Consider the following 22,855-nt stretch of genomic DNA (forward strand, 5'->3'; position numbering starts at 1 on the left):
TCACCCCTGGTGAGACAAAAATGCAACTCAAAAGCGCAACTCTTTGCCAGTCCCGTCTGGTCCAGCGACGGTGGGTTTGTGCCCATAGGCGACGTTGTTGCCCGTGATGTTTGGTGAAGACCTGCCTTACAACAGGCCTACAAGCCCTCAGTCCAGCCTCTCTCAGCCTATTGCGGACAGTCTGAGCACTGATGGAGGGATTGTGCATTCCTGGTGTAACTCGGGCAGTTGTTGTTGCCATCCTGTACCTGTCCCGCAGGTGTGATGTTCGGATTTACCGATCCTGTGCAGGTCTTGTTACACGTGGTCTGCCAATGCGAGGACGATCAGCTGTCCGTCCTGTCTCCCTGTAGCACCGTCTTAGGCGTCTCACAGTACGGACATTGGAATTTATTGCCCTGGCCACATCTGGAGTCCTCATGCCTCCTTGCAGCATGCCTAAGCCACGTTCACGCAGATGAGCTGGGACCCTGGGCATCTTTCTTTTGGTGTTTTTCAGAGTCAGTAGAAAGGCCTCTTTACTGTCCTAAGTTTTCATAACTGTGACCTTAATTGCTAACCGTCTGTAAGCTGTTAGTGTCTTAACGATCGTTCCACAGGTGCATGTTCATTAATAGTTTATGGTTAATTGAACAACCATGGGAAACAGTGTTTAAACCTTTTACCATTAAGATCTGTGAAGTTATTTTGATTTTTAAGAATTATCTTTGAAAGACAGTGTCTTGATTAAAAACACAAACTGTTTGTTCTTAACATTTGAAAAATGGCTCTTAAATTCACTGTGATTCCAGTCAGTTGGGTCTTTGTAGCCGAAAGGTCTTATTCTAACCTCATGATGTACCGTTGGAATGTGTAATGGCTGCTGTTGTCGAAATAAGTCATGTCAGTCTTGTAAAGTTCGGTGTTCCTTAAATTTAAGTTGATACATTTAAAAATAAATTGTTACCAATGCAATTGTCTTCTGTTTGGGGGTGACAGCCCATTTAGTGATTCAGGCAAAGTGTCTTATAATGGCATCATATGAAGGTTCATGCCCATTCTAGTAATCTAATTTCTAACTCTTTGTCTGTAGCACCCTAATAATGGTGAGGTCACTTTGAAGTCATTGTGAGGTCACTTCCTCCCCCTGGTCCACTTCCTACTGACTCCACATAGAATTAGAATGATCAGAACAGACATTCCTGATTAATGCAAACTTTGTGGCTTTGGATAAAAGTGATCTAAGAGCTTTGTACTTTCTACTCATTCTAATTCTACTGCAACAAGTCCTGCTCTGCCGCCATGTTGAGTCAAATACAAAAAGAGTTATGATGAGTCATGTCTCCTCGCTCGAACTCTATGTCACTTCCTCTTCTTCTTCCTCCTCGGGCAGGTTGCCGGGGCAGGGCTCCATTGTTACTGCGACGGCCATTCCGCTGCGTCCTAGTAACATGTTGGTGATGGACGTCCACTGGTTGGTGTCAGGGCAGTAACTCTCAACACTGGACAGAAACCCTGTGGAGTTAAAACCACCTGGAGGCAGGAGGCAGGGAGGACGAGGGATGGAAGGGCAGAGAGAGGGAAACAGGATGGGTGAATCCAAGGCTAAGTAGGAGCAACATGGTATATCTGGTTCTAAAGTTGGCCAAACTCTCCAGAGAGACGGCAGGTTTCTCCAGGCTCACCCAGTATGAAGATGCGCCCCTGGTAGATGGTGACCCCGTGAGCGCTGCGGCAGTGCTGCATGGAGGCCACTGGCTCCCACACATCTCTGGTTACACTGTACCTCTCCATGGAGCTGAGCTGGGTATGACCGTCATACCCCCTACTGCATACAGGTATGAGTCCACACACACCACACCTACACACACACACACACGAGGGAGAAACAGAGAGAGACATTATCCACACACCTTTACAGGTGTATACACACACACACACACACACACACACACACACACACACACACACACACACACACACACACACACACACACACACACACACACACACACACACACACACACACACACACACACACACACACACACACACACACACACACACATTCTCACCTAGTCCACTGCGTACAGTGGTCATGGGTGCCAGTTGGTGCCAGGTGTTGGAATCGGGGTGGAACCTCTCTGCTGTGTTCCAGCGGTTCTGGCCGTCGAACCCCCCCACCACGTACAGAGACCCCTCGCAACCTGCTACCCCCGCCCCCAGACGGGCTACTGACATGGGGCTCACAAACACCCAGCGGTTCGCCTCTGGGTCATACCTGGCAGAGAGCGAGAGAGAGAGAATTTATGGTTGTTATTGTCTTAAAGCTGTAATATGTAACTTTTTGGGCGTCCCGACCAAATTTACATAGAAATGTGACTTAAAGAAAGAACGTCTAAGAAGCAGTAGATCTGTTCTATGCGTGTTATTTCTATGCTTCCCATTCTTAAGTTTTACTTTTGAATCTTTTACTTTCGGTTATGTACACCAACGTCAAACAGCTGAAAATACAATATTTTTGGTTATGGAAAAGATATTTCACAGAGGTTAAGATGGTTCAAAGATTCTCTACACTATACTTGCTTGTTTTGTCGCAAACATTCAAATTAGGCAAACTATTAGAAATTGTGCGATTTCTGCATAGTGCAATGCTCATTATCATTGTTATCATCATGACCTGAGTGCATGGGACTGTAGGTGCTGTCAGAGTGTGAGTTAGATAGTATAATTAACTTATTGTATAGGAGCCAGGCAACTTACAGTGGATTAAGATAAAGCTACGTACTTTGTGAGGTGTCTAGTAACAAGTTAGGTGGGAGGATAGGAGAGCAGCTGAGAGGAGAGGCAAGGGTGGATGGATGGAAGAAGGGAAGGAAGATATTTTAAAAAAGGCAGGTTGGACACATCTCTGAGGTATTCTACCAGAGCCACGGGTCCTGTAATGACATTCCGGTGAAGATGATTTCCTACCTTGTAGCCGCTCAGCAGCGAGTTGTGAAGCATTCCCAACCGGATTGACATTCCTTGGAAGCAGGTACCAACACAGCCGGACCAAAGGCTGTCACACTAATTAGTCCCCCACCTCGGGCTCAGGAATTCCAACATTATCTTGGGGAATTTACACCACATCTCACTCTCTTTCTGCTCTCTCTCCTCTCCTCTACACCCCCCCCCCCCCTTCTCCTCACTATTTCTCTCCCCTCTCCTCACCTCTCCACAGTGTTATGATGTGTGGACCCCTGGGACCCCCCCACGGCGTAAATGCTCCCGTCCACCACGGCCACCCCCACCCTGTTCCTGGGGGTGTTGAGGGAGGCGTGCTGGCTCCACTGATTGGTCATGGGGTTGTAGCAGCACAGGGAACTGGACTCAGTGTTGTTCTGTAGGGACAGGTTCCTGCCTCCCACCTGAGGAGGAGGGAGAGAGGGAGGGATGAAGAGGGGGGAGGGGTTAGAGAGACAGACAAGGCTGTAAAAAGCAAGGTGTGTGCGTGCGTTCGTGTACCGTGTAGAGCAGGCCAAACAGCACACAGGAGCCCAGGCCACTGCAGGGAGAGCCCATGTCAGCTAGCTTCAGCCAGATGTTCCTACCAGGGTCATAGGCCTCCATAGAAGACAGAGAGTGCTGCCGATACCTGGGATGGAACACAGGAGGATCAGACAGTACATAACCATAATAGGATTATATCATCATATCCTGTCTTCCAATTATCTCATTGTATTGTATCGTGTCCTACACTCTCCTATCCTACGACACCCCACACCATCCCATCATATGTTTGTAGACTACCCTCCGGCTACGTAGATAAGCTGCGTTCCACGGTGAGGCGCAGGGGGGAGGGGCTTCCTCAACGCCATTTCCTGGAATATCTTAGACAGGAAGTCTCTACAGGAGTTGGCCTGGAATGAAGGAAGGTATCAATCAATCCCAGCAGCCGGTCATAGATGAATAGACGACATAGGTTTCATAGATAGGGACTTGCCTTGCTGAGGATGGGGCAGGACTGGAGCTGTATCTTGATGAACTTGGGAGGCAGAGCGTAGACGTGGAGAGCATTGAGGAGGGCGTGGAGATACGGAGCTCTGCTCTCCACGTCCCATCGCACCCAGTCTGTACAAGCCTTGTACACCTGACATCAAGGGGCTCATGGTCAAACTTTGGCAGGCGGTTATCTTGATTTTCACATAGAAATATGCATATAAGTGAAGTATATAAATATACACCTCAGGATAAGCCATGTATATAGAATATAAATCAAATCCATACCTCTGACTCACAGAGCACCTTGAGGCTGTCCTGGCTGATGAGCTCCAACAGCTGACAGTGAGACAGACTGAAGAACTCCTCCTCTTTGGTTACCTGGGGTAGGGACAAATAGACGCACAGTCAACACGCGTCACATGCTCACACACACAGACACAATCCGTCAATAAGGCATGTCTATGTCTGACTACGCACACTGTTTTTGTCTATAGGGAACAGGTGACGCCAGGGGACCCTTCACCAAACAACAGTTGCAGACTTCTCATTGGTCTTATACAACATTTACAAGACTTACCTACCTTGACCTTTTAATAACGTGTCTCTTGTACAAGTACTGCTTAACTGATGTGTGTATATAAGGAGGGGGTCTGAGCCTCATGAAGCGCATCATATCTGAAGAGGCATTGTATCAGAATGAGGGGTGCTGTAGGTCTGCTGGTGTTGCTGTTCTGTCTGTCTGGGACATGGACTCAGGAGGAGAGTGGAGAGTGTTCTGTCTGTCTGGGGCATGGACTCAGGAGGAGAGTGGAGGGTGTTCTGTCTGTCTGGGGAATGGACTCAGGAGGAGAGTGGAGGGTGTTCTGTCTGTCTGGGGCATGGACTCAGGAGGAGAGTGGAGGGTGTTCTGTCTGTCTGGGACATGGACTCAGGAGGAGAGTGGAGGGTGTTCTGTCTGTCTGGGGCAGGAGGAGAGAGGGTGTCTGTCTGTCTGGGACATGGACTCAGGAGGAGAGTGGAGGGTGTTCTGTCTGTCTGGGGCATGGACTCAGGAGGAGAGTGGAGGGTGTTCTGTCTGTCTGGGACATGGACTCAGGAGGAGAGAGGAGGGTGTTCTGTCTGTCTGGGACATGGACTCAGGAGGAGAGTGGAGGGTGTTCTGTCTGTCTGGGGCATGGACTCAGGAGGAGAGTGGAGGGTGTTCTGTCTGTCTGGGGCATGGACTCAGGAGGAGAGAGGAGGGTGTTCTGTCTGTCTGGGGCATGGACTCAGGAGGAGAGTGGAGGGTGTTCTGTCTGTCTGGGACATGGACTCAGGAGGAGAGAGGAGGGTGTTCTGTCTGTCTGGGACATGGACTCAGGAGGAGAGTGGGGGTGTTCTGTCTGTCTGGGGCATGGACTCAGGAGGAGAGTGGAGGGTGTTCTGTCTGTCTGGGGCATGTTCTGTCTGTCTGGGGCATGGACTCAGGAGGAGAGTGGAGGGTGTTCTGTCTGTCTGGGGCATGGACTCAGGAGGAGAGTGGAGGGGGTTCTGTCTGTCTGGGGCATGGACTCAGGAGGAGAGTGGAGGATGTTCTGTCTGTCTGGGGCATGGACTCAGGAGGAGAGTGGAGGGTGTTCTGTCTGTCTGGGGAATGGACTCAGGAGGAGAGTGGAGGGTGTTCTGTCTGTCTGGGGCATGGACTCAGGAGGAGAGTGGAGGGTGTTCTGTCTGTCTGGGGCATGGACTCAGGAGGAGAGTGGAGGGTGTTCTGTCTGGGGCATGGACCAGGAGGAGAGTGGAGGGTGTTCTGTCTGTCTGGGGCATGGACTCAGGAGGAGAGTGGAGGGTGTTCTGTCTGCCCGGGGAATGGACTCTGGCGGAGAGTGGAGGGTGTTCTGTCTGTCTGGGGAATGGACTCAGGAGGAGAGTGGAGGGTGTTCTGTCTGTCTGGGGCATGGACTCAGGAGGAGAGTGGAGGGTGTTCTGTCTGTCTGGGGCATGGACTCAGGAGGAGAGTGGAGGGTGTTCTGTCTGTCTGGGGCATGGACTCAGGAGGAGAGTGGAGTGTGTTCTGTCTGTCTGGGGCATGGACTCAGGAGGAGAGTGGAGGGTGTTCTGTCTGTCTGGGGCATGGACTCAAGAGGAGAGTGGAGGGGTCAGAGAGAGTGACATCACTCAACAGGGACACAGTGCAGGGTGAGTGAGGTTCAGATGGAGAGACGACCAACGAACAGACCACCACTCCCCCCTGACATCTGGACCGAGATGAAGGAGCTGAGAGACATAGTGCACAACCTGGGAACCATCGTGGTGGAGCAGAGAGAGAAGTAACATGGAGGTCAGACTGACAGCCAATGAGGCTGAGGTATAGAAACACAGTGGTGGACCTTAGAAGCCACCATGGGGAAGATGAAGATTAAAGGACACAGGTGATTTAACAGGTATAGTTGTAAAGGTGTAAATTGAAGGGACTAAGTCAGTCACAGCGTCCCAATGTTTATAGTGATTTGAAGAAGGGTTAACATTGTTTCATGTTGGATGTAAAGTTACTGGTGACTCTTAGTGTGAATATATGTCTGTGGTTTTCAGGCCTGGAGGCCAGAGTGCCAGTGAGAGCTGACGAGGTCAGCTGCAGTTCTAGTAAAACGGATGTGAACAACATTGATTTTGAGTTGGGGATCAGTTAATTTCACTAAATCGACATTGCTGCAGAATTCACTGTTGCACAAGTATAATGTATTAACTACAATTGAGAACCCGTGAACCATAAAATACACTGTCATTTGCACTCTGTGATTGTGAATAGAAGAATGATGTAATTGAATCAGTATCATCAAGTAATTCTACCGTTTTCTCTCCTGTGTTCATGGGCACACCAAAAGTGGCCTTCTCTGCTGGTTTGAGCCACAATGGACCTGTAGGCCCCTTCAATAATGTCACCACCCCGGTCTACACCAGAGTCATCACCAATATCGGCAAGGCCTACGACCCGACAACAGGTAGTATTTATTTATTTTTATTTTTTTTATCTTTATTTAACCAGGTAAGCTAGGTGAGAACAAGTTCTCATTTACAACTGGGACCTGGCCAAGATAAAGCGTAATTCGTGCAATTCGACACAAACAACAACACAGAGTTATAAATGGAATAAACAAAACATACAGTCAATAATACAGTAGAACAAAAGAAAACAAAAAGTATATATACAGTGAGTGCAAATGAGGTAAGTTAAGGAAATAAATAGGCCAATATAGCAATTAAACACTGGAATGGTAGATCGGCAGAAGATTAATGTGCAGGTAGAGATACTGGGGTGCAAAGAAGCAAAATAAATAAATACCAGTATGGGGATGAGGCAGGTAGATAGATGGGCTGTTTACAGATGGGCTATGTACAGGTGCAGTGATCTGTAAACTGCTCTGACAGCTGGTGCTTAAAGCTAGTGAGGGAGATGTGAGTCTCCAGCTTCAGAGATTTTTGCCATTTGTCCCAGTCATGGGCAGCAGAGAACTGGATGGAAAGACGACCAAAGGAGGAATTGGCTTTGGGGGTGAGATATACCTGCTGGAGTGCGTGCTACGAGTGGGTGCTGCTATGGTGACCAGTGAGCTGAGATAAGGCGGGGCTTTACCTAGCAGAGACTTGTAGATAACCTGTAGCCAGTGGGTTTGGCGATGAGTACGAAGCGAGGGCCAACCAACGAGAGCGTACAGGTCGCAATGGTGGGTAGTGTATGGGGCTTTGGTGACAAAACAGATGGTACTGTGATAAACTGCATCCAGTTTGTTGAGTAGAGTGTTGGAGGCTATTTTATAGATGACATCACCGAAGTCGAGGATCGGTAGGATGGTCTGTTTTACGAGGGTATGTTTGGCAGCATGAGTGAAGGATGCTTTGTTGCGATATAGGAAGCCGATTCTAGATTTAATTTTGGATTGGAGATGCTTAATGTGAGTCTGAAAGGAGAGTGTACAGTCTAACCAGACACCCAGGTATTTGTAGTTGTCCATGTATTCAGAGCCGTCCAGAGTAGTGATGGTGGACGGGCGAACAGGTGCGGGCAGTGATCGATTGAATAGCATGCATTTAGTTTTATTTGAGTTTAAGAGCAGTTGGAGGCCACGAAAGGAGAGTTGTATGGCATTGAAGCTCGTCTAGAGGTTAGTTAACACAGTGTCCAAGGAGGGGCCAGAAGTATACAGAATGGTGTCATCTGCGTAGAGGTTTATCAGAGAATCACCAGCAGCAAGAGCAACATCATTGATGTATACAGAAAAGAGAGTCGGTCCGAGAATTGAACCCTGTGGCACACCCATAGAGACTGTCAGAGGTCCGGACAACAGGCCCTCTGATTTGACACACTGAACTCTATCAGAGAAGTAGTTGGTTAACCAGGCGAGGCAATCATTTGAGAAACCAAGGCTGTCGAGTCTGCCAATTAGAATGTGGTGATTGACCAAGTCAAAAGCCTTGGCCAGGTCGATGAATACGGCTGCACAGTAATGTCTCTTATCGATGGCGGTTATGATGTCGTTTAGAACCTTGAACGTGACTGAGGTGCACCCATGACCAGCTCTGAAACCAGATTGCATAGCAGAGAAGGTATGGTGGGATTCGAAATGGTCAGTAATCTGTTTGTTAACTTGGCTTTCGAAGACCTTAGAAAGACAGGGTAGGATAGATATAGGTCTGTAGCAGTTTGTGTCTAGAGTGTCACCCCCTTTGAAGAGGGGGATGACCGCGGCAGCTTTCCAATCTTTGGGACTCTCAGACGATACGAAAGAGAGGTTGAACAGGCTAGTGATAGGGGTTGCAACAATTTCGGCAGATCATTTTAGAAAGTGAGGTTCCAGATTGTCAAACCCAGATGATTTGAAGGGGTCCAGATTTTGCAGCTCTTCCAGAACATCAGCTATCTGGATTTGGGTAAAGGAGAAATGGTGGGGGCTTGGGCGGGTTGCTGTGGAGGTTGCCGGGCAGTTGACCGGGGTAGGGGTAGCCATGTGGAAAGCATGGCCAGCCGTAGCGAAATTATTTTCGAAATTCTCAATTATAGTGGATTTATCGGTGGTGACAGTGTTTCCTAGCATCAGAGCAGTGGGCAGCTGGGAGGAGGTGCTCTTATTCTCCATGGACTTTATAGTGTCCCAGAACTTTTTTGAGTTTGTACTGCAGGATGCAAATTTCTGTTTGAAAAAGCTTGCCTTAGCTTTTCTAACTGCCTGTGTATATTTGTTCCTAACTTCCCTGAAAAGTTGCATATCACGGGGGCTATTCGATGCTAATGCAGAACGCCACAGGATGTTTTTGTGCTGGTCAAGGGCAGACAGGTCTGGAGTGAACCAAGGACTATATCTATTCCTAGTTCAACATTTTTTGAGAGGGTCAAGCTTATTTAAGACGGTGAGGAAGGCACTTTTAAAGAATAGCCAGGCATCATCTACTGACGGGATGAGGTCAATGTCATTCCAGGATACCCCGGCCAGGTCGATTAGAAAGGCAAGGGAGCGTTTGACAGTGATGAGGGGCGGTCGATTGGTCGCAGAACCATTATGGATACTGGCAATGAGGCAGTGATCGCTGAGATCTTGATTGAAAACAGCAGAGGTGTATTTGGAGGGCAAATTAGTTAGGATGACATCTATGAGGGTGCCCGTGTTTACTGATTTGGGGTTGTACCTGGTAGGTTCATTGATCATTTGTGTGAGATTGAGGGCATCAAGCTTAGTTTGTAGGATGGCCGGCGTGTTAAGCATGTCCCAGTTTAGGTCACCTAGTAGCACAAGCTCAGAAGATAGATGGGGGGCAATCAATTCACATATGGTATCGAGGGCACAGCTGGGGGCAGAGGGAGGTCTATAGCAAGCGGCAACAGTGAGAGACTTTTTGGTGGTTTTCCTAAACCAGGATTCAGACACGGCTAAGACATCTGGGTTGGCAGAGTGTGCTAAAGCAGTGAGTAAAACAAACTTAGGGATTAGGCTTCTAATGTTAACATGCAAGAAACCATGGCTTTATTAAAGAATGTATGCAAAATGTTCTTGTCCTCTGCTCCAGGTATCTCCACACCACCAGTAAGAGGAGTCTACTACTTGAGATTCACTGCCATGAACAACTTTTCCATTGCCTTCAGAAAGTATTCACACCCCTATACTTTTTCCACATTTTGTTGTGTTACAGCCTGAATAAAAAATCAATTTTGTTTGTAGAACATTGCAAATCTGAAATGTCTTGAGTCAATAAGTAATCAACCCCTTCTTTATGGCAAGCCTAAATAAGTTCAGGAGTAAAACTGTGCTTAACAAGTCACATAATCATTTGCATGGACTCACTCTGTGACCACTAACATTGAGTGGCTGCTGCCAACATACTGACTCAAACCTCTAGCCACTTTAATAATTAAAAATTGGATGTAATAAATGTATCACTAGTCACTTTAAACAATGCCACTTTATATCATATTTACATACTCTACAATACTCATCTCATATGTATATACTGTATTCTATACCATCTACTGCATCTTGCATATGCCATTCGGCCATCGCTCATCCATATATTTATATGTACATAATCTTATTAATTAATTTACTCTTGTGTGTATAGGGTAGTTGTTGTGAAATTGTTAGATTACTCGTTAGATATTACTGCATGGTCGGAACTAGAAGCACAAGCATTTCGCTACACTCGCATTAACATCTGCTAACAATGTGTATGTGACCAATAAAATGTGATTTGATTTGATCAATAATAGTGTTTAACATGATTTTTGAATGACTACCTCATCTGTGTACCGCACACATACAATTATCTGTAAGATCCCTCAATCGAAAAAAGTGCATTTCAAGCACAGATTCAACCACAAAGACCAGGGAGGTTTATAATGCTCCCAAAGAAGTGCACAACTTGGTAGATGTGTAAAAATAAAAAAGCAGGTGCTGAATATCACTTTGAGCATGGTGAAGTAATTCATTAGGCTTTGGATGGTGTACCAATACACCCGGTCACTACAAAGATATATGTGTCCTTCCTAACTCAGTTGCCAGAGAGGAAGGAAATTGCTCAGGGGTTTCACCATAAAACCAATGGTGATTTTTAACAGTTACAGAGTTTAATGGATGTGATATGAGAAAACTGAGGATGGACCAACAGCATTGTAGTGACTCCACAATATTAACCTAAATGACAGAGTGAAAAAAGGAAGCCTGTACAGAATAAACAATATTCCAAAACATGTATCCCTTTTGCAATAAGGCACTTAATGGAATACTGCAAAACATTTGGCAAAGAAATGTACTTTTTATCCTGAATACGAAGCATTGTGTTTGTGGGAAATCCATCTGAGTACCACTCTTCATATTTTCATGCATGGTGGTGGCATCCTCATGTTATGGGTATGCTTGTCATCGGCAAGGACTAGGTTGTTTTTTTAGGATAAAAATTAACGGAATAGAGCTAAGCACAGGCAAAATCCTAGAGGAAAATCAGGTTCAGTCTTCTTTTCAACAGACACTGGGAGACAAATTCCCCTTTCAGCAGGACAATAACCTAAACCACAAGGCCAAATATACACTGGAGTTGTTTACCAAGATGACATTGAATGTTCCTGTTTTGACTTAAATCGGCTTGAAAATCTATGGCAAGATTTGAAATTGGCTTTCTAGCAATGATCAACAACCAACTTGACAGTGCTTGAAGAACCTTTTCAAAATAAAAAAATGGGCAAATATTGTACAATCCTGGTGTGCAAAGCTCTTAGAGACTTACCCCAAAATAATTATAGCTGTAATCACTGCCAAAGGTGTTTCTAACAGATATTCTCTCAGGGGGGTGGATACTTATCTAATCAAGATATGTGTTTCATTTTTAATATTTTTTTATTTAAATAGATGTTAGAATTATTCTTCCACTTCCACTATTCTTCCACATCGTTTATCAAAAATGACAATGAAATCAAATTGAAACACACTTTAACAACAAAATGTGGGAAAAGTCAAGGGGTGTGAATATTTTCTGAAGGTACTGTACATGTACAAGAAAGGTCAGAGAATCCTGTATAATTACGACTTCAAGCCTGACGATAAGCATAAGCACATTTCTAATGCTTTCACTCTAGAACTGATGAAGGGTGTATATACTGTGTACATGTGCAACCCTACATTGTGGAAGCTCTGGGATTCCTACCAAAACCATTACCCATCCAGTGGTGTCATGACGTTGGCCTGGGGGTAGGTTTATAACAGTCATAAATACCTCTTCCCCCCTTTTTCATCTCTCTACCCTACTGATGTTACATTTGAAAACCCCTTGCTTAACATAGAGATTCTTGGAACCTCAGAAGGTGGGGTGGAAATGAACTATATTCTGGTAATCCGACCAATTGAACATATGCGGTGGTACCTAATGAATATGATGTCCGTTCGGTTGTCATCTGAGACATTCTCATCAATGATAAGATGACATAAACTCTACAGTGGAAAGTCTACACATCAGAGTTATCGGATTCACATGGAATTGTTGTTCAATTTAAATGTTTGAATATAAAATTATTGGTGAAGAGATTAAATGTAATGTTAGCTTCCAAATGAGAGATTTGGGTCTTCATAAGGTTAGGGCTCTGCTCAATCAGTGGCCCGCCCCTGTGAAGAGTCATGGGTTATAAAACTTTTCAGACACACCATTCTCGCTCCACTATATAAAGCCTTGACGAAAATATAACCTCCTGTTCTGAGGATGTGAGGACGACGGTCCAATGTTAGAATGGTTCAGATAATAACTATAGAATGAAGCCAACATCAGTGTGAGCTTTGGCTGCGAATAGTATGAACTTTGAACTCTTATTCACTACAGAAGTGATACCTCCTTGCCGTTGAGTTAGCAACAGCAGCTGCAAACGAGGGTTAGGAAGGAACAGACAGAGTATCCCGTCTATCACACAACGACGTTACTACAACGTGTCCAATTGACCACCAGAGACATTCTTCAAAGGACTCGGTTTGGCAACACAGCCTTCCATCTACCACCAACCTACTGAAGCGCAGTGCAGAGTAAATATTTATTGCATTTTCCTTTTCCAAATGGGCGGTAATTTAGAATGCATAAGATACTGTATTTACGATGGCACAGCTTCTTCCTTTGTTACTTAGTCTTCCCGCTCTTTCACTCAAACCCAGACCCTTTTCTTTTGTGTAACAAGCTGTCATATCTGTTCCGCCCACTAGGGACGTTTTCCTTTATGACGTAATTTGTAATCAAATTATGATTAATTATGTGTATGTGTAATTCTGTGTGATTAGTTAGGTATTTAGTAAATAAATAATTAAACACAATTTTGTATTGCTGTTTCAACTTGTTAGCCAGGGTTCGTGAAGATAACCAAGAATTTACAACTTTCAGGTGAGACAGAATTAAGGTGACGATTAATATTGACTGCTATTGATGTAAAATATTACTAGGTCTTTAAGAGTTTATTCGGAAGATAACATCTCTATAAATATTCTGTCGTGGTGCCCCGACTCTCTAGTTAATTACATTTACATGATTAGCTCAATCAGGTAATATTAATTACGGAGAATTTATTTTATGGAATAGCATGTCATATCACTCAATCTGGCATAGCCAAAGACACGACAGTGGCTTCCTGCTCTTCACAGTGTGAAAACATAATGGATGCTGTAATGGTCTCTAAAAGTCTGTATGTCAGGGCCTCTTGGTTCTTCTAACGTCTATCAACAAAAGGCAAAATCGTTTTTGTCTCGTTGATGTTTTATAGTCTTTATGACATCGTGCTAAAATAGCTCATGTGTACAGCAATATGACAGCTGCTTGACAGACAGCAACATTATTTTGGCCCAAATCCAACCGACATCTGAAAGGTTACTTCAGGTCACTTCAGACACATAGCCAGCCATATTGGCTACATTATGTGAATGAGATACAAAGTGTGTGTGTGTGTGTGTGTGTGTGTGTGTGTGTGTGTGTGTGTGTGTGTGTGTGTGTGTGTGTGTGTGTGTGTGTGTGTGTGTGTGTGTGTGTGGTTCCTACCTCGTTGAAGTGTGTGTTGATGTACTCGCGGCTCCTCAGGTGCAGCTCGGTGCAGCCAATCTCCTCAGCGAACCGAGCGATGCCGATCACGTTGGCAGGCTCCAAGTTTTTAGTGAGGTAGTCACAGCAAGCCTTAGCCACATCTTCTATCTGGTACCTGACACACACACACACACACACACACACACACACACACACACACACACACACACACACACACACACACACACACACACACACACACACACACACACACACACACACACACACACACACACACACACACACACACACACACACACACACACACATCTGTTCAATGAAGTAGTCACAACATGCCTTAAAAGTTACAGAAGGATTCATCATATAAGACACCAGGAAGAACTTTATATGTAAACCATCTTCCAGTCAAATTATTTATGTCACCACATAGACTCATACCTCATAGCGGCCAGTAGGAGGTGCAGCACACACTTCTCCCCCACGGTGATGCGTGAGGTGTAGGCAAAGTCAATGAGCCTCCCTACCACCAGGGGGCAGACATCACGTAGCGTCACCTCGGAGGCGTGGCACTCCTTAAAGCTGCTGGTGAACATGGCTTTGAAATATGGGCTGCAGGACGCCAGCACCACTTTATGCACCTGAGGTTGGGAGGGGAGGTGTGGCCAATCTTATACATGAGTGGGGTGCAGGCTTTTACTCCAACCAAGCAGTAAAACACATGATTCAACTAAGAAAGTATTTTACAGCCTTTTGCTTTGATAAGCAAACCCCCAGGGTAATGCACAAGGTTAACGCTGTATTTTTTAAAGTTGAATTTTGTTTTTTTTACCCCTTTTTTTCACCCCTACCGACCAAGCCCTCCCTAACCCGGGCGACGCTAGGCCAATTGTGCGTCGCCCCACGGGCCTCCCGGTCACGGCCGGTTACAACAGAGCCTGGGTGCGAACCCAGGGACTCTGATGGCACAGCTGGCGCTGCAGTACAGCACCCTTAACCACTGCGCCACCCGGGAGGCCCATAACGCTGTATTTTACAGTCAAGTATCACCTTATACAGCTTTATAAGTAGGAACAAAGAGCAGCCATCTCACCTTGAAGTCAACAGTCGTGTCCTTATAGGTGACGTGTAGGGTGATGTCACACAGCATCTCGTGCCTTCTGAAGTCCTCCATGGCCTGCAGGGCTCTGGAGGGGTGGGTCTCAATGGTGTAGTCCAGGTACCCAGACCCCCGCATCGATGGCACCGCAATGGCAGAGAAATCTGCATCCCTAGTGAGGCGCTTCTTCCTGGGGCACAACATCCTGACCGATGGGAGGGGGGAGGGGGGGGGGTGTCTGTCTTAGAGACGGATTAATCAATCAATGGACTAAGTATAGATTTTCCCTGAATCCCCCAAGTCGACTTTTGTACCCGATTAATCCTTATTGAATGATTGTAACACAGTGCATAGTGCATAGTCACTCAACGCGTGATACTTATCAATACTACTAAACGTTCACGGGTGGGGTTTTACACGCAGTATCTGTTTTTACAAATAAATCAAAGTCCTACACAAGTAACACCCACGTACCCCTCCGTTTGTCCGATTTGATGATTATAACTTCCTTCCATCACTATTGGCAGTATTTCCTCCAGAGTCAATGTGTTGATAATATGTTCACCTCTCTAGCATAGCTACCTAGTGACTAGCCTGTTACAACACACACATCCTCAAAGCTAGTCAGTCAGATATCACAGAAAAAAACTGTCATGTCGCTGAGATTACTGATTTCACCCAAAGACTTCTAGTTCAGCCCAGCAATTCCATATTCAGCCCAGAGACTCCAATTTTAGTCCAGAAATGCCTAAATTAGTCTGTGATATTTCAGCTTTTGGTCCTGATATTCCTGGTTTAAGAACTATTCCTATTTAGTCCATGGAGTTCTAGTTTAGTCCAGAGGTTCCATCTTTAGAGCAGATATTCCTGATTTAGTCCATGAGATTCCAGCTTGGTCCTTTGGTGTTGCGCTTCTAGTTCTGGAGTTCAGGAATGAATCATTGGTTGGCAATTCTTCACTTTTTGTCCTCTAAATCCACTACGTCCAAGATAGATGACATCAGGGATGATCTGGCGGCTTCTGTTTGACTGGGAGCAAATTAATACAATATAGTCATTAGGAGAGGCAGCATGTGTGTATCCAATGGAGAGTGTATATCAAATGTGTTAACACCCCCCCCCTCCCCCACACTCACACACACACCACTGTCAACAGACCTAGGGCTGTGATGATTATGGAACTTTGTGTAAAGATGAAATGTCATGCAAATGACCATGGTTATTGTCATAATTGTAATTCTGCTACAAATGTTTTGAGCTTGTAACATATCCTTTAAAATGAACTTTGGCATACCTAATGAATAGAACACAGCATTGGTGACACCCCTGTCTCTAAAACAAATGGTTTTCACCTCTTAAACTTTTGGAAATGAAGCTGTTCTGCTCGTAAAATGATTACCAACTTTACCCTCTTCACGTACACTGAACAAAAATATAAAACGCAGCATTCAACAATTTCCACGATTTTACTGAATTACAGTTCATAAAAGGAAATCAGTCAATTGAAATGAATTAATCAGGCCCTAACTTACGGATTTCACATGACTGGGTATACAGATATGCATCTATTGGTCACAGATATAGTTGAAGTCGGAAGTTTACATACACTTAGGTTGGAGTCATTAAAACTCGTTTTTTCAACCACTCCACAATTTTATTGTTAACAAACTATAGTTTTGGCAAGTCGTTTAGGACATCTACTTTGTGCATGTGATTTTTCCAACAATTATTTACAGACAGATTATTTCACTTATAATTCACTGTATCACAATTCCAGTAGGTCAGAAGTTTACATACACTAAGTTGACTGTGCCTTTAAAAAGCTTGGAAAATTCCAGAAAATAATGTCATGGCTTTAGAAGCTTCTGATAGGCTAATTGATATAATTTTAGTCAATTGGAGGTGTACCTGTGGATGTATTTCAAGGCCTACCTTCAAACTCAGTGCCTCTTTGCTTGACATCATGGGAAAATCCTGAGCCAAAACCTCTGATTTTATTTGTAAAAGGTACCACATTCATCTGTACAAACAATAGTATGTAAGTATAAACACCATGATGACCGCGCAGTCGTCATACCGCTCAGGAAGGAGACGCGTTCTGTCTCCTAGAGATGAACGTACTTTGGTGCGAAAAGTGCAAATCAATCCTAAAACAACAGCAAAGGACCTTGTGAAGATGCTGGAGGAAACAGGTACAAAAGTATCTATATCCAAAGTAAAACAAGTCCTATATCAACATAACCTGAAAGGTCGCTCATCAAGGAAGAAGCCACTGCTCCATAACTGCCATAAAAAAACAAGACTACGGTTTGCAACTGCACATGGGGACAAAGATGCTACTTTTTGGAGAAATGTCCTCTGGTCTGATGAAACAATTATAGAACTGTTTGGCCACAATGACCATCCTTATGTTTGGAGGAACAAGGGGGAGGCTTGCAAGCCGAAGAACACCATCCCAACCGTGAAGCACTGGGGTGGCAGCATCATGTTGTGGGGGTGCTTTGCTGCAGGAGGGACTGGTGCACTTCCCAAAATAGATCATGAAGGTATCATGAAGAAGGGAAATTATATGGATATATTGAAGCACCATCACAAGACATCAGTCAGGAAGTTAAAGCTTGGTAGCAAATGGATATTCCAAATGGACAATGTTGCCACAATACTTCCAAAGTTGTGGCAAAATGGCTTAATGACAACAAAGTCAAGGTATTGCAGTGGCCCTCACAAAGCCCTGACTTCAATCCCATAGAAGGTTTGTGGGCAGAACTGAAAAAGTGTGTTCGAGCAAGGAGGCCTACAAACCTTACTCAGTTACACCAACTCTGTCAGGAGGAATGGGCCAAAATTCACCCAACTTATTGTGGGAAGCTTGTGGAATTCTACCTGAAACGTTTGACCCAAGTTAAGCAATTTAAAGGCAATGCTACCAAATACTAATTGAGTGTATGTAAACTTCTGACCCACTGGGAATGTGATGAAAGAATTAAAAGCTGAAATAAATCCTTCTCTCCACTATTATTAAGACATTTCACAGTCTTAAAATAAAGTGGTGATCCTTACTGATCTAAGACGGGGAATTTTTACTAGGATTAAATGTCATGAATTGTGAAAAACTGAGTTTAAATGTATTTTGCTATCGTGTGCGTAACCGCTGACTTCAATTGTACCTTGACAAAAAGGAGGGAGGGGTCGTGGATCAGAAAACCAGTCAGTATCCGGTGTGAACTCCATTTGCCTCGTGCAGCGCGACACATCTCCTTCGCATAAAGTTGATCAGGCCGTTGATTTTGGCCTGTGGAATGTAGTCCCACTCCTCTTCAATGGCTGTACGAAGTTGCTGGATATTGGCAGGAACTGGAACACGCTGTCGTACGCGAGGATCCCAAACAACCTCAATGGGTGACATGTCTCGTGAGTATGCAGGCTATGGAAGGACTGGAACATTTTCAGCTTCCAGGAATTGTGTACAGATCCTTGCAAAATGGGGTTGTGCATTATCATGCTGAAACATGGTAGATGAATGGCATGACAATGGGCCTCTCTTCACAACGTTGACATCAGAAAAATGCTCACCCACAGGATGCCATCTGCCCGGTACAATTGAAACTGGGATTCATCCGTGAAGAGCACACTTCTCCAGCATGCCAGTGGCCATCGAAGGTGAGCATTTTCCCACTGAAGTCGGTTTCGACACCAAACTGCAGTCAGTCAACACCCTTGTGAGGAAGACGAGCACACTGATGAGCTTCACCGAGACGGTTTCTGACAGTTTGTGCAGAAGTCCTTTGGTTGTGCGAGCCTACAGTTTCATCAGCTGCCCGGGTGGCTGGTCTCAGACGATCCCACAGGTGAAGAAGCCAGATGTGGAGGTCCTGGGTTGGCGTGGTTACACCTGGTCTGAGGTTGTGAGGCTGGTTGAACGTACTGAAAAATTCTCTGAAACGACAGCTCTGGTGGACATTCCTGCAGTCAGCATGCCACATCTGTGTCATTTTGCTGTGTGACAAAACTGCACATTTTAGAGTGGCCTTTTATTGTCCCCAGCACAAGGTGCACCTGTGTAATGACTATGCTGTTTAATCAGCTTCTTGATATGCCACACCTGTCAGGTGGATGGATGATCTTGGCAAAGGAAAAATGCTCACTAACAGGGATAAAAAAAATTGTGTATAAAATTTGAGAGAAATACGTTTTTTGTGCGTATGGATTTAAAAAAATATATTTTATTTCAAGCTCATGAAAGATGAAACCAACACTTTACATGTTGCGATTATATTTATGTTCAGTATGAATATTAAAAATTGCTATTGGGTAAACTATATGAGAACTTCAAGCATAGTTTCACTTCCTTATGGCTTATAAATAGAAGACAAACAGTCATACCAGATATTACATAGGCCTAGTGTGGTGTGTGTCACCCTAAAGCTAGCCTGATCACAAGTCACAAGACCTACACCCACCAGCCAGGAGAGAGAGTGGGGAGAGAGAGCGAAAGGGGGAAGGAAAGAGAGGGGATGGAAAGAGTGTGGTGAATGGCAAAAAGAGGGAGGGGATAGAAAAAGAGGGGGAGTGAGGAGGAGGAGAAAGAGAGAGTCTTTCATATTCAACCCCCCTCCTACCTCCTATAAAGGTCCATTGTCCTGAGCTGTGTCCCCTGGTACTGAACTCCTGATCTGGCTTAAGGAGTTTTAACACACCAAAACTAACCCTGTCGACACAGCAAATAGGCGTACAGTCCACAGGGCACAGAGTGAGAATCTGCAGAACTTCAACTACTGAAACAAAGTTACACCGCGAACATACAGTACCAGTCAAAAGTTTGGACACACTTACTCACTCAAAGGTTTTTCTTTATTTTTACTATTTTCTACATTGTAGAATAATAGTACAGATGTCAAAACTATGAAATAGCAAATATGGAATCATGTAGGAACCAAAAAAGTGTTAAACAACTCTAAATATATGTTATATTTGAGATTCTTCAAAGTAGTCACCCTTTGCCTTGATTGACAGCTTTGCACACTCTTGGCATTCTCTCAACCAGCATCACGTGGAATGCTTTTCCAACAGTCTTGAAGGAGTTCCCACATATGCTGAGCGAATGCCAAGAGTGTGCAAAGCTGTCATCAAGACAAAGGGTTGCTACTTTAAAGAATCTCAAATATAAAATATACTTTGATTTGTTTAACAATTTTTTGGTTACTACATCATTCCATCTGTGTTATTTCATAGTGTTGATGTCTTCGTTATTATTTAACAATGTAGAAAATAGTACAAATAGGGGAGAAACCTGGAATGAGTAGGTGTGTCCAAACTTTTGAATGGTACAGTATATGCTATACAATGTAACAAATACTAGTTGAAACTAAGATGCAGTTTTACAGCACACACTGTTCAAACACTGTGACAGTATCCAAAAGTAAACCATTAACAGAACAGTGGGTGTGTCCACGTGCAACAGAACCAACAAGAACACACAGTGCTGTTCTATCACTGAGGGTTGCATCTCAATACTTTGAATTGGCTTCCTCTCCTCAGCTCATCCCCTTCATCATTTAACAACCTGACTAGAGGCATTTAACTAGGCTACCCTGCCTAGTGGTTAGAGCGTTGGACTAGTAACCGGAAGGTTGCAAGTTCAAACCCCCGAGCTGACAAGGTACAAATCTGTCGTTCTGCCCCTGAACAGGCAGTTAACCCACTGTTCCTAGGCCGTCATTGAAAATAAGAATTTGTTCTTAACTGACTTGCCTGGTTAAATAAAGGTAAATAATATGAATATATTTACAACATGGTATTTGCTATGTCATAGCCTGACACGACAGTATTCACGCAATGCTGCTTGACACCGTTATCCATGTCAATGAAATCATTTCAGGCTAGAGGTTACATGCTGAGCAACCAAACATGGTCAGAAAATTCTAAATGAACTGCCAATAAATAAGTTCTCAATTGTTTCAGTTCAATTGGATGAGGATAATGTTTAATTATTTCATAACAGGATGTGCGGATATACAGTACACACACACACACACAACAGAGCAGAGGCATGTTTCAACATTATGACTAATGAGAAAGTGGTTCTGACCAGACAGGTGACTCACTACAACACTTACAGAATATGATTGTTTGTGTGGGTGTGTGTGTGTGTGTGTGTGTGTGTGTGTGTGTGTGTGTGTGTGTGTGTGTGTGTGTGTGTGTGTGTGTGTGTGTGTGTGTGTGTGTGTGTGTGTGTGTGTGTGTGTGTGTGTGTGTGTGTGTGTGTGTGTGTGTGTGTGTGTGTGTCACTATTTTGCACTGTCATAAGGCATCTGGCACAGACATATTTGACTACAAAGAAAAACATGTTTTTCCAAGAACATAAAAGTCAACATACAAGTCAAACAATGATTAGACAATATATGAAACCATAGGCCCTAAAGCTGAACAAGGCCACTGAACCCAGTTGTGGCATGATCACTTCCTATGCAGGGGAAGGGTTCAACTCTGTTCACTGGAACAACTGATAAGGTGCACATAATCGGAAACCACTCAAGAGTGTACTAATAATGCTGATGACAGCATGCATGACAACATGCAAAACCAATACCTTTATCTTGTTTATTGTTCATTCATAATCATGACTCACTCCATAAATCAGCTATATTCATGTTATAGATAAACGTATTCCCTTGAGATTGTCGTTATTTATACTTATCAGAATGTTTATATAGACTCTCAAACGCATAACTTTCTCTCAAATTTTCTCTGCCTCAAGGACCCCCTACGGGCTTGAGCACAGGGGCTTCAGACCCCGTAAGCACCTGCATTAATCAGCCTCTGAATACGCACTATGCAGCTGTTGCAAGAGCTCATTTTCACTGGTAGCAAAAAACAACGACTGATAGGCAGCTTAAACGTCTTCAATTCAACCATTATTGCAATGCAATTCAACGTCAGGTTTCCAGGCAAGTTTAGATTGAGATATATGAGCGGGAGTTAGTCATATGTGGCGCTCATCTGCTTCTTAATCAATTTTCACTTCCTTTTCGACTGCAGTGCATTCAACAACAATAGGACATGTCAAAAGTAAAATATTACACACATCAGACCCTGATGTAGCCTAGCCTATATGCTCAAATCAGTAGATACTCACCTCCCCTGCTATATTATATTTTAAGCTACAGGGATTTATTCCAAAATAGTAGTTTCCATCTAGTGTTATTTTCGCGGTTAAGGACACAGTAAACAATGTGGCTACGACACATTCGGCTCACTGACTGTCAGTATGGAAATCAGCTTGTCAAACTGCGAACGCAGTTGTCCTTTGATGACGCAACCGCGTAGACATTATTTCGGCACAAAAACAAAACTTGCCACTTCACTTTTAAATGACATCGCACCTATTGAATAAAACGAGTGACTTTTTTCGGATACAATTTAGACACATCCAGATGCACAATACCTTGTTTGAAGCTGGCTCCTGTGCTGTGAGCGCCTGAACGCTGCGCGTTTCGCATTGACGTGGGGCATTCACATCACAGTAGATGCATTATATGCGCGCTGCGCGATTTCTACATCACCATGACTTAGCAACTTCAACTTCATAGCAGCATAGCCTCGCAGTACAACTCCATTATTGACACCCGGCAAGTCGGCAAGTACGCACAAAACAACAATAACAACATTCCAAGAAATTAACCCGATTACCCGACGATTATAACGCAAGATACGCCAACCCAGCTCAGTTCAGCGTGGCTTGTAGACTATCTATGACATCAGACAGTT

The 22,855-nt window shown here is 44.3% G+C and overlaps 1 protein-coding gene across 1 annotated transcript; it reads right to left on the reverse strand.

Annotated features, from left to right (window-relative positions):
* Positions 1–593: 593 nt before the first annotated feature.
* keap1a (kelch-like ECH-associated protein 1a) lies at positions 594–22,855 on the reverse strand. The gene is given in 13 exon segments (XM_046324481.1): positions 594–1,512; positions 1,665–1,805; positions 1,808–1,840; positions 2,055–2,260; positions 3,193–3,389; positions 3,487–3,616; positions 3,772–3,881; positions 3,965–4,111; positions 4,249–4,341; positions 13,990–14,146; positions 14,431–14,630; positions 15,083–15,293; positions 22,533–22,855. Coding segments are annotated over 13 exon segments (1,869 nt in total). The 5' UTR covers positions 22,601–22,855; the 3' UTR covers positions 594–1,336.

Source organism: Oncorhynchus gorbuscha, linkage group LG23, assembly GCF_021184085.1.
Source record: "Oncorhynchus gorbuscha isolate QuinsamMale2020 ecotype Even-year linkage group LG23, OgorEven_v1.0, whole genome shotgun sequence".
Classification (NCBI taxonomy): Eukaryota; Metazoa; Chordata; class Actinopteri; order Salmoniformes; family Salmonidae; genus Oncorhynchus; species Oncorhynchus gorbuscha.